We start from the raw sequence: 12569 nt of genomic DNA on the forward strand, positions 1-12569 counted from the left end.
TAAGAATAAGATATTGATGTTTAGTATATATTAGTATTTAACCTCTAGGTACTAGAGCTTTCTAATACAATGTTCTTGGCAATTACAGAATGTGCACATTTCTTTCCAATACTGTCTTTGGAATGCTGTGGTCACTGCTATTCATATTGTGCTGCAATCAACCTAAATGTATTACCAAACTTATGAGCCCAGCTCATTAATTGTGCCCACTTTAAGTGGTAAAGCAGTCAAAGAAAATAGGCACATAACATTTGAAGTACTGGAGCAAAGCTGTGCTCCCTGTATGATGATGATGTATGGTGGTTTTCAGTCTATGGACTGCTGTGAATTCTTTAGACTAGTCCTAAACCGTTGTGAAAAGTAAACTAGCAGCATGCCAATAGGTTTGGATAAGCTACACGAGAGATCATAGCTTCACTGAGATTTTAGAGGTCAGCAAACTGGAATCTGCTGGATAGGGCCAGTGCTAAGCTATAGGAAGTAAGACTTGAATAGCTGGGAAAGATGTGACTAAGACAGATCAGTTTAAGTTGGTAATTAGTATCGCGAAGGTAAATTAATGTAATATGGTTAAGTGTCTTGCTGGAAATTGGTGGCCAAAAAAAATTAATGAACAACAGAAATTTTTTAAACTTCATTACTAGGTAATTTTGAGCTGGAGCTTGGCAAGCTTTTTGTAAGAAGTCTAGTAATGTAGATATGTACAATGCATTTTTAGTGCATGTAATGCCTACACATGCAATGCATAGCAGGAAACTGAGTTAGCTATCCCAGCAGCTCTCTATGCCTCTGGTCATGTGTTCTCTAGAAAGTTGGATTAGTGCGTGTATTATCGTCCCTCATTATTTAATTCCCTGTAAATTAGAACTTTATTCAATTTCCTTCATTTATGCCTTTATACTTTCACTTTCTTGCAAAGCTTTTTTTTTTCTTCTTTTACCCATTCACTTATGTATGCTGTACTCAGTGCATGGCTGGTTCAAAAGAGCTGAGACATGACTATTTTCTTCTCGCTCTCACATAGGCCAGTCATTAAACTCTTCTTTTTTTTTTTTCTCCTTTCCTTTTAAGATCACTCAGCTTGCGTTCCATTGCTTTCATTTACTTGCCATTTATTCCTTGTGAGCAAACATTGATGTTACTTAAAAGGAAGCGAAAGCATCTTTACTTCCTAGCAGTAACGGCTTTGCAGAGCAAATTCTACTCGTATTATTTAGCTAGCTGTGAACTGCTTTAATCATATTCAAGGTTTTTATTTTTTACTTGTGAATTTGTAGTAATATCTTATTTTCCTCTTGAGAAAGTATCTTATTTTCTACTGGAATTATGTGTATGCATATGGGAGAAATGTAAGTCATCCTGAGGTTCATAGAGTGTTCCTGGGAAATACATGCTTGGATTAATATAGAATCATGTTCTGCTAATTAATATTATAATAATGAGTCTTCTCAATAGTTGAGTGCCTATGCTTATGTCCATTCCTTTTTAATTTTTCTTTCTTTCCCCCCCCCCTTTTTTGACCTTACTTTTATACTATATTACAGATAATGTGCAAGGTGGCTATAGTGGAAGGAACTGCTGAAAAATGTAGCTGAAGAGATTAATGTGCGCTCTGTTTAAGAACTCTGTTCATGGACAGTTTGATATTCCTGTTTCTCTCTTTGTACAGCTGTTCTGCATGAAATAAAAGAAGGAAAAAATTTCTTTTTTAAATCAGTGTATGGCTGAAATTCAAATTGCTGAGTAACCTTTTAAAGAAGTTCTGAATCTTTAGATTACTTGTCCTTTTACCATTTTGCTTAGGGAAAAAATTTCTAGTCTCATTTTTTGTGCTTAAAGAAAATATTGATCTGCTTTAAAAACCTTACAAAATAACTATCCCCCCTAAAGCCAGCAGCAACAAAAAAACCCCACCAAATATCTAGGATTAAAATCCATAAACGTTTTGTGGTTAATAAAGTAATTCTTGAAAATTTTGTAGTGGAGTAGTAAAAGTGCATAGGGACTAAACAACCATCTCCTGTGGTTTCTATTTGCAAGAGCAAGACTACGTTGCAAGATCCTTAAATAATAAGAATTTAAATGGCTTTAGTGACTAGCAAGGAGGGAAAATATCTGCTGGTTTTGTATGTTATCATATGTTATTGATTGGTGTTTTATTTTCTTGCATTGTTGAGTGAAAATAACTAGAGTTAGGCTGTGTATCTCTGAATGTATTACAGTGTCAAAGTGAGAATTATGTTATTAAGCTACATGATCAAATTCTTGGAAGCTTTATTGGTTAGTCATCAAGTATATGATCCTATTTCAGTTTTTTTTCTTTCAGTGTGTATAATAGATGAACTTCCTTTATTGCAAAGCTGTTCAGTATGCTCAGACACAGCTCTGATGCAGAACTAGTAATTATGTGTGCGTATGCGTGTGTACTTTTTTTTTTCCTATGGTACTAATCATTGTACTGGTATAGCACTCCATAAACGACTTATTTCATGATGAACTTTTAAGTCAGAAAATGTTAATTCCATTTGATACGTGACAGTCAGAGGTTTAAGAAGTCTATAATTTAATTGCTCGAGCTGCAAAACTGGTGGTGCGTTTTCATTTTTTTTACCCTGATCTGGGCTTTTCTTAGGAGTGGGACTAGACCAAGTTAGAAATCCTGGCTCTCCCACGTTGGGATGCTAGACCTTCTCAAAGCATACATCACTTTGAATTTGACTTCAGCGAAGTAGTGTTCTTTTTACTGTGCTTGTTCTTAGATATGGTGGAACTGTTTGGCTGACAGAAATTTCAGACTGAAGTATTTTAGGCTGCAAGAAATAACATTTAAACACCTCAGAATAGTCTGGTAATGTACAGTCTTGGCTATTTTACAAGCATAACTATCAGATTGTTTAAATAAACATATTTTCCTCATGTGCTATGGTTTAAGTTACGTATTACTTGGCCTGTTTTTATTTAGTGTTTAACACATTTTTGTCATTCATTTACATAGGAACAATTGGACGTGGCACTCTCCAAAATATGCAAGAACTTTGATATCAGTCATTATACAAAAGTTCAGCAGGCTTACAGGCTGCTTGGAAAAACACAGGTTAGTACTCATCTTCTAAGTCACAAAGAACAATGGTGTAACAGTGTGAAGCTTTGAGTACTGTGATGGAAGTTTATTTTCATAATTGCCATGGTTTAACCCCAGCTGGCAACTAAGCACCACAGAACTGCTCGCTCACTCCCCCTTGGTGGGATAGGAGAGACAATCAGAAGAGCAAAAGTGAGCAAACCCGTAGGTTCAGATCAAGACAGTTTAATAGGTAAAGCAAAAGCCACGCACACGCAAGCACAGCAAAACAAAGAATTCATTCACTACTTCCCATCGGCAGGAAGATGTTCAACCATATCCAGGAAAGCAGGGCTCCATCATGTGTTAAAGGTGACTTGGGAAGACAAACACTATCATTCTGAATGTCCTCCCCTTCCTTCTTCTTCCCTCAGCTTTATATTGCTGAACATGATGTCAGCTATATACTAGCTATTGTGGAGAAAATTAACTCTATCCCAGCCAAAACCAGCACACTAATGCTGCTGAGTCTTGCTGAGTATACAAAGACTTTTGTAATGCTTAGATAATTTAAAAGTACTTGCTAAAGGTAAACTGTCTATTACTGTAACCTGTAGCTTTTTGGACATGATATTACTGTAACAATTTCATATTTCAGCTCTGTTTATAATGCTATTTGCATCATTAATTGTATTTTGGCATGAGAGTACTATTTTTTTATGACTGGGTCCAGGTTAGTCAGTTGTGCACAACCTGTACCTTGGTATATACGTTCCCATGTTATATTGTGCTTGATTGCAACAGGAATGAAGATGTGAGGAGATATCTTTTTGGCAACAAAATATGACACAAGGCATGTCAAACCTATGCTGTGCACATGTCCTAAAAGTTACATCTCTGTGTGCCTAGAGCCTTTCTTTATGTAAATAGGAGTAGGTCTAAACACTCCCATATAATGTAGTTCTTGTCTGTTGGTGCACTGCCTTGAGGTTTAGAAGTGTTTCTCTGGGAAGACAGTAAACCCATTTCCTTCTGAAGCAAATATGAAGTGTCAGAGCTCGTACCAACCTCCTGTGAAGTAAAGGGGAGTAAGGAGATGAGAAAGTCCTAGAGGCATCTTTCGTTTGTGATCAAAGTTCATAACATAGTGAGGCTAAATGTGGTGCCAGTGTAGAAATGATGTTTTGCTTATAAAATAAGTTCGTCCAGAAAGCTTTAGTTGCTAAAGTTCATATCAAAGTGCCTGTCGCCTGATGAAGACAGGACAAGAACCCTATTCGTTCTTATACTTGTTTGTTTTTAACGTTGTTTCCCAGAATTCAGAAGTGTGTCTGACATTAGGATGCCTTTTTGGATTTGTTTTTAAAATTTTGTTTGTTTTTTGATTGGTCTTTGTCCTATCCCCTGTGATATGGCAAGGTGCAATGGATTTGAACTGAAAGAGGATAGATTTAAATTAGAGATAAGGAAGAAACTTTTTACAATGAGGGTGGTGACGCACTGGACCAGGTTGCCCAGAGAAGTTGTGGATGCCCCATCCCTGAAGGTCTTCAAGGCTAGGTTGGATGAAGCTTTGAGCAACCTGGTGTGGTGGAAGATGTCCCTGCCATGGGGTTGGAACTAGGTGATATTTAAGGTCCCTTCTAACCCAAACCATTCTATGATTCTAATTAGAACCTTTCTAGCAAAGTTTCAGTCTTTTTCTGTGGCTTGACTGTGGTAACAGTGTCGCTCTGCAGTAGGATAGAAACAGATTTCTCTTTCCATGCTTTGACAATGTACAGAATTATTGGAGTGCTTAAAGACTGCAACTTTGAATCAGGGGAGAAGATTAATTAGAGTTTTCCTTTGTTAGTGCCTTGTATGCAATTTCTTTCCTTACTGAACAAAAGTAGATATAATGCATTCACTGCTCTGAATTCTGGTGCATGATATGTTGAGAGAGGCAGGTTCTTTTTGTTGGAGAGGAATGAAGTTTCTGAACAAACCAAAAGTGTTACTTGTTACTGCACAGTTTTGCCCTCTCTGTTCTCATGAGAGTGACTTGTTTTTGACATTCTTTTTATTACTATTAAAGTATGTGTTTTGAACTTGTCCTGAAAAGAATTTAGTTGCATCATTATTGAAATATCTCTCATTTTGACCCCATCTTATTAAACAAAATGACAAGAACCTTCAGTGTTTTCAGTACTTTTCATGTTTTCATTTGTCATTCTGTTTTCTTCGACTAATTCAGCTTAGGACTAGCTGCAGAAGATTGGTTATTTGCAATAGGATTCAAGCAGAATTGTTTGTTCATTTCTGATGGGGGTGATTGTGTTCTCAGCTCTTGTCAGTAGCTAAGAATGTCAATTAGCAAGTAGCAAAACTGAACATCTTCAAATACGTAGGATCTGATAACTTCATTCTGTCATACCAAATAATTTTTTAATTAGTTTTTATATACCATATGTACTGATTATTAGCATATCTTGAAACAGTGAGAAAATCAGTTTCTGAAATGGACTAAAGTTATGTACGGTTTATTAACAAAGGATCAATAGGAGAGCTCTGGAAACAGCCTGACTTGAAACTCAGGCATGATTATGGCAAAACTCACATGTTATGTAGTCATTAGTGTTTAGTACATGTACTGATATTTGTTTTTCTGGAAAAAGTAAGTTTTGTTAAACAAATGTCGTATTTCTTTTTTTTTTGTTGTAAAGAGGAGTTTCCTAAGAAATTTGTTGATATGATGTGCATGCCTTTCTGTAACACTTGAAAATTCTACTTTATATTCTTCAAGGAAGAACTCAGTTTCGGAAGAAAATGGATTAAAGACATTGTAATTGTGGTTTTAGTTTTGTTAATTGCAAAGAAAATATTGTTATTTTAGTTGGAAGTGTTTCCAGTAGGAAAACCAGCACTGATCTCAGCTCATTTTGTTGCGACAGATTCATCAATGATTGGGAGGGTAAATGAATGAACGGGTAAATTCTATAATTAAATGTATTATATACACATAAATATAATATTTGCTAGTGATGATGTTAAAAAAACTGATAAGTAATAGAGAGAGAATGGCAGGGGAAAGTGATTTTACTGGTAGTACCCGAACTCTTTTACATTACCATATTGTAATATTGCCAAGTCCTCTGTTAGATATTTTTGAGACCAAGATTGGAGGCCATGCTTACAATCTCCTGTGTTCAGTACTGAAAGAGACTTACATTAAAAGACAATAGCAAATGACAAATTTAATTTTACTATTTGATTTTGTGTTATTCCTTTTCTTTCAGACAGCAATGGACCAGTTACATATGCACTTCACTCAAGCCATTCACAACACTGTGTTTCAAGTAGTCCTTGGATATGTGGAGCTGTGTGCAGGAAACACAGACACCAAGTTTCAGAAGTTACAGTACAAAGACCTCTGTACAGTATGTGATTCTTGCATATATGTGTATTTTTTAATCTGAATTCTTCCACTGTTCTAAGTGTACTTTATGTAAGTAGAGACTCTGTTATTAAAATAACCCTGTTGGTACTCTAGTTTCTTAATACAACTCATAGACTAATTGAGGGATTGGTTATTCGCAACTTAATGCTGATTTTGATTGCACGAAATCTTAGCACTCTGGAGTTACTGTACACATCATCTAAATAAATGTACAAAAGTAAATCGTAGGATATAAACAGGAGACCAACGTTTCAAAACTTCCATGTCTTCAGTATAATATGCTAGTTACTGGAATCACTATTGGCTTTGAACATTTTTCCAGTGCATTTAGGCAGCATTCACAATTTCTGTAGTACTGCATTTCAGTAAGGATTCTTGTAAAGATACTGACTTAATTGGAGTCTTCCCATTACTCCTAACTTTGTATCCAATTCATTGCACTTTTGCTATCAAGATAAGGGATAACTGTAATATTGAGATGCAAAAGCCTGATGATAGGCAGATCATGGACGGTGAATAACCGTGTGTTTTCTTCTAGTATATATTTTAGATGCAGGTTCTTGCATGTGTATATTTTGTTTATTTTTTTTTTTAATGTTCTTAGGGTGAATTACTGTATTTTGAGTAGTTTTTTTAGTTCACTCTTTAATTCTTTCCCTTATGATTTTACTGTTACACTCTGAGAAATTTTCTTAAACTTCGGTGGTGGGGAGGGAAAGTGAGATATTTGAGGTGGTTCTAACATTGATTTAAAATTTGAAATTATGTTTCTGTTCTAGCTTCAACTAGTAAACAACACATCTGCATTGGAAACTATTTCATTTTGCAGAGGTGCCCCTTTGACTTTAAAGGCTTACATAATCTAAGAGCCTTCATGTGAGCGAAAGCAGATTATGAAACATTAATTTATTAGGAGTAATTGACATAAGTATTAATGAACAGAGTGAGTAAGGTTCCATATAGGTAGTATTTGAACTTGACTGAAATGAATTGTAGTCGAAGAAAGCCAGCAAACCCTGATCTCTGTTCTCTGGACTTCAGTCCTTTCATATTTCTGCTTTAAGCTTTCAGAAGGTGGTTTTGTTTTCATTTCTTAGTTTGTAATGCACTTTTATTCTGAGGTTTTTTTGCTTTATACTTCTGTATGCCCTTCAGTTTTTCCTATTCTCATTCTTTGCGAATGTTTATGATACTAAGCTCATTTATTTACACTTACGAACAGTACTACTGAGCTCCTTCTGACATCTTCTAAAATATGGATTATTTGCTGCTGTTGATCCTTACCCTTTACAATGCAGAAGAATCTTTCAGATGACTGGAAATACGGCGTTTTGTAATACAGAAAGAGAGTGGCATTAACTGCATGGTTACAAAATTATTATCTCATTATTTCTACTTGGTTTTCCTTCTGCAAAACCCTCGTGAGATGCTTCTTTAGTTAGGTGAGCCTGCAATAGCTGGAATCTGGCAGTCTGTATAAAGGATGGTACTCAAACTTTGAGACTATAATGTACTATAAATACTGCTGTAATTTCCTTGGAATTTACTGTGTGTGGGTTTTTTTATTTTTATTTTTCATTACTCTTTTGGTAAGAATTAGGTGTTTAGGGACAGGCTGCAGATGGGAAATTTTGGTCTTTGTTACAGACCATGCTGTTGAGTGTTGGTTGTCACCTGTTGCAGTGCATTTGTCAAATCAGGGCACTGAATAAGCTGGACAATCATAGCAATTACATTTGTAACTTCCCACAGGAAAAATACCAACATATTTTCATCTCTTGCAGTCAGTTGTCAGGGGATAAATTGTTTAAGACTAAAGTGTGAGCCTTCTATCGCTGGTCTGGTTCCAGTGAGAACCCTCTTCTGTCTGTCTACACTGTTAATAGAGGATGCTCGTAACGTGTGAGTGGTTATGGAGTACTTTCTCTAATTAAACAATGGAAGTCATATAAAATTAAAGTCTTCCTTTTTGGGCAGATCTCCTGTTGTGTGTTTCTAAAAATCTTTCTAAATGAACTCATTTAGCGCATTTCCATTTTACGAGTAGTGGGGGACTATAGTTTTTTTTGCTGTTTTAATTTTTGTTTGTTTGTTTCTTTTCTGGAAGTCAGATACTGGATTTTATAATAATGTGGGTTTTTTTAAAAGAATAATGTTTTCTGTATTTCTTAAGCATTTATGTAAGTTTTATGCCTGTGTCCTTTGAGTCACTGTTCCTTTGTTGAGCATTTCTTTTCCTAACGTTATGCTGTGCTCTAATTCTTACATCCTTTCTCCTTTTGAATACTACTGAAGCAGGGGAGAGTTCGGCTGCTTCATCTGCAAATTTTGATTTTCTTTATTCTAGCATAAGTTCAAAGAAGTTCAGTTGTTTATTTCCTTAGTATTTCCTTGGTATTCAGTAAGTGATCTTTTCTTCCTGGCCACCTGGAAGCAAATATGTCTTCAAGTATAGTGATCTGCACAACCAAAGTTTAGATTTTATAGCTACTAAAAGACCTGAAAAACAGTAAGAGTAACGTTGCCTGATGAGTTGGCAGAGAAAATTGCTGAAACAGTTGTTGAAATGGCAGGACAACTTACTGTTTAAATGATAAACTTATTACCCTATTTTGTTCCATTTGTAGCAAAGATCTATAGTAGCCAAGATTAAAGTGTTTCAATAATGCAGTCACTAATATATATCAACTCTCCAACTAAAGGGTGTTCCAGAAAAAAAATAGTGTTCTCAATTGTTCTCACTTTTTTAATGTACAAAGAACTTGACTTTTTCCTTTCTTTTTGTTGATGTGTCCAGGATGCCTGATTTATATCCTTGAGGCAGCTCTGGTCTGATCAGGAGCAGAACCAGAATAATAATTCATTTAAAAAAAAAAAAAAACAAAAAACCAAAACAAGCAAACTGAAAAGACATAGTGATTAATATGAGGCCTCTAGATACTTCTGCTAGTGACATCTGTTAATGTTGAAAAACAGTTTTTGTGAGTCCTTAATCATAAGCAGAGTGTAGCAGAATATGGCTTGAGTGGTATATGCTACTGCCAGGAGCATTATTTAAGCTTAGGAAGCAAGAGAGCAGGATTAAATAGAAAGTTTGTAAATTTTTTTACCTGAAAGCTGAAAAACCGGAGGGATGTAGGTGATGTATCTGCATTTGTGAAGAAATCTGTCTAGTCTCATGTTTATTCTCGAAAAACACATAATATTCAAGCTTATCAGAGTTTTGTTGCAATTCGTTGCTCAGGAAGGACACTCGATATTTAGAAAGCCACAGTTAGATCAGTGGATGGGGATGCAGTTCAGAGGGGATGGATTGATTTGATTAAGGGTTTGCTCTCTCTCTCCATGGTTGATTATTTTGGTGTTTATGTTGATATTGCTATTGCAGAAGCTGTTACTATTTTTGAAGAATTTTGTTGCAACTGTAATGCTAAAGCTTTTATATCATCTTGGATATACATTTTTGGGTTAGCAGGCAGTACCCACATGGTAAAAGCTAACTAGCCTTGCAGAAGTCAACTGTAGACACTGAAGTAGCAATGGGAAAGTATGAACTGTTTTGTACAACAGTGGTAGTTTGAAACGCTGATTTCCAGACTTCTCTGAGAACTTTTAGATAATAATGTAATTGAAATCACATTTGTGCAGCTGGACTTTGCCGTTGTTTGTAAGCTGTGAGACTGCTTCTTCACAGCAAGTGAGATGAGGGTGCCACTCAGATAAGCGATATATTTTACAGTCTTTTCTTTACCCAGCAAGACCTCGTCTCAAATTCATCCCTTTACCTGACGGTCTCATCTTACATATTTCTACTGTGTGTCTGTCTCTCTGATAAAATTGATAGTCTTCACCTGATGCATACCTTAAATCACAACTGGCTCTTCAGAGCAGGGTGTATCAAGAAGGTAGGACAGCTGCTATCTAAGTTTGTTTGGTTTTAACTGCTTCTTTATACAGCATTCAATCCAATGGACACCAGCCAGGATGGCTTTTATGTGCTGCTGAAGTACAGGTATCGAAAGCATTGAAATGATGCTGTGTCTGCATAGATTCATAGATTCATAGATTTCTAGGTTGGAAAAGACCTTAGAGATCATCGAGTCCAACCATCCCTAATCCCCATTAAACCATATCCTCAAGTAGCTCATCCACCCTATTCTTAAACACATCCAGGGATGGGGACTAATGCATGTCACAGGGGTGACTGCATTCCTCTTTGGTGGTGAGATGTGCTGACCATTAGACTGTATGGCTTTACTTCTGTATTTACCTTGCTGTTCCATAAATATAAGAGGTGGTTAATATATGGGCCAATTGGAAAAAAAAAAAAAGTTGCTAACAAATAACCTTTGCCTTTTTGGAAACTGTTTGATTTGTTGAAAATCAGGCATTTGTCAGCTCTCAGATACTTTTGAAAAGGAAACTGATGTACGTCAAGCACCTTGACTAAATGAATGTGGAGGTTTTTGTATGGTTTGTTTTGCCTCTTCAAAAAATGAACACAGTTGTTAAGTTTCACAATATTGTTTTGTTTTTCTGTAGCATATTACTTCAGACAGCTACATTCCATGCCTTGCTGATCTTTGCAAAGCCCTCTGGGAAGTCATGCTCAGTTACTACCGAACGATGCAGTGGCATGAGAATCATGACCAAGATGAGGCAGCAGCTGTGTCTTCTGGTAAGGAGCTGTTCTGGAAACAAAACTTCTGATATTTGGAAATAACTTTTCTTATGCTCAAGTTGTTAATTTGTGTATTGATAGCCTTGTGGTCTTGACTCAATGCCTTCAGTATTACCGCTTATAGTGTGCAGTAAGGACTTAAATACTCACTGGATTTTTGTAGTCTTCAGTATAAGGTTCATTTTTTAATGAATACGTGTATCTGCTGTTATTACAGATATAAACAGTTTTATTTTAAACAGTGCTTACTGTTGAGTTGGAAGTGAACCGTGGTAGATGACTACAAAATCTGAGGATTTTTCCCTTTAATATAGGACCAATATGAAATTTCAGATTTTTTTCATCAATGATGTAGTTTTCACTGCATATTAAGCTTAGTAGATTGGCATACTGGATTGTGTACTAGGAAACGTGACTGAAACATTGGGAAATTAATCTGTTGTAAGACTGTCGTCGTGATTTTCAGGAAATCCAATTTCCTGAATGTTGTATGTCATCTATACTAGTGAACCCATCATAAGATACAGTCACAATTTCCTTGATACCCTTACAAGAAAAGACATATATTTAATCTTAAAGTGTGATTTTGATTTTCTTTTGTAGTGACTTTAGGACAGAAGCACAAATCCTTTGTCTGTTGTCTAAGTCCTGCTGAGTGCGTTTTGCTGGACGTGTTCTAAATTAATATAAAATGTCTGAAGACAGACTTTATTTTCCCACTAACTGAAGATGCTTGTGTTTGGCAGAGGGCAGACTATGAAATTTACAGTGTTAAGATTTATGCAAAACTCATATTTATTTGAATCAGATAGGTTTGCTCTTTTCTTACCAAAAAGGAGGCTTCTATCAAAGGAAAAGCACTGTAGAATTGTTGCTAAAGTTATTCCTCCTCGCTTGATTTGCATAAAATTTGTATCCTTTTTGTCAGATGATAAGAAGAAAGGGGAAAAAAGTAGGAAATAGAAGTAAAGAACAGATCTTGGAGCACTGTGCTTCCTACAATGTATTTGAAATCCAACATTTTTTTCAGAAGTCAGATTTATTACAGATTGTAAGTCTTAAGAAGAATGGAATTTATGCTAATTAACATTGTCTTCCTACTTTAAATTTGAAAAATGAGTGAAAATATTTTCTCTGTAGTGTCCTTTCCATATTGTGTGGAATCTTAAAAAAAATAAAAAATGTGGATTTGTTGAAACTGTTTTGAAAATTTTATATCAGAATTAAAATTCAGAGTTGAAATATTTAATTTTGAAGTGCACCATGTGAAGAAAGTTTCTGAAGTTCTGAGAATTGCCCATTCTCAATAACATTTACTTTTAAATTTAAAATAACTTCAGATAATTACATTTCCTTCTCTTGTTTTCATTTTATTGTGATCTTTGCAT

General features: G+C 35.5%; 1 protein-coding gene across 2 annotated transcripts in view; it reads left to right on the top strand.

The window, feature by feature from the left end:
* Positions 1-12569, top strand: part of VPS50 (VPS50 subunit of EARP/GARPII complex) — a 92909-nt gene that overhangs the window by 27840 nt on the left and 52500 nt on the right. For both annotated transcript variants that reach the window (XM_086614543.1, XM_086614544.1), the window contains exons 11-13: positions 2996-3094; positions 6340-6480; positions 11043-11178. In XM_086614543.1, coding sequence (XP_086470669.1) covers positions 2996-3094; positions 6340-6480; positions 11043-11178 — 376 coding nt within the window. The remainder of the gene's footprint in view (positions 1-2995; positions 3095-6339; positions 6481-11042; positions 11179-12569) is intronic.

Source organism: Tauraco erythrolophus, chromosome 7 (assembly GCF_009769465.1).
Source record: "Tauraco erythrolophus isolate bTauEry1 chromosome 7, bTauEry1.pri, whole genome shotgun sequence".
NCBI lineage: Eukaryota > Metazoa > Chordata > Aves > Musophagiformes > Musophagidae > Tauraco > Tauraco erythrolophus.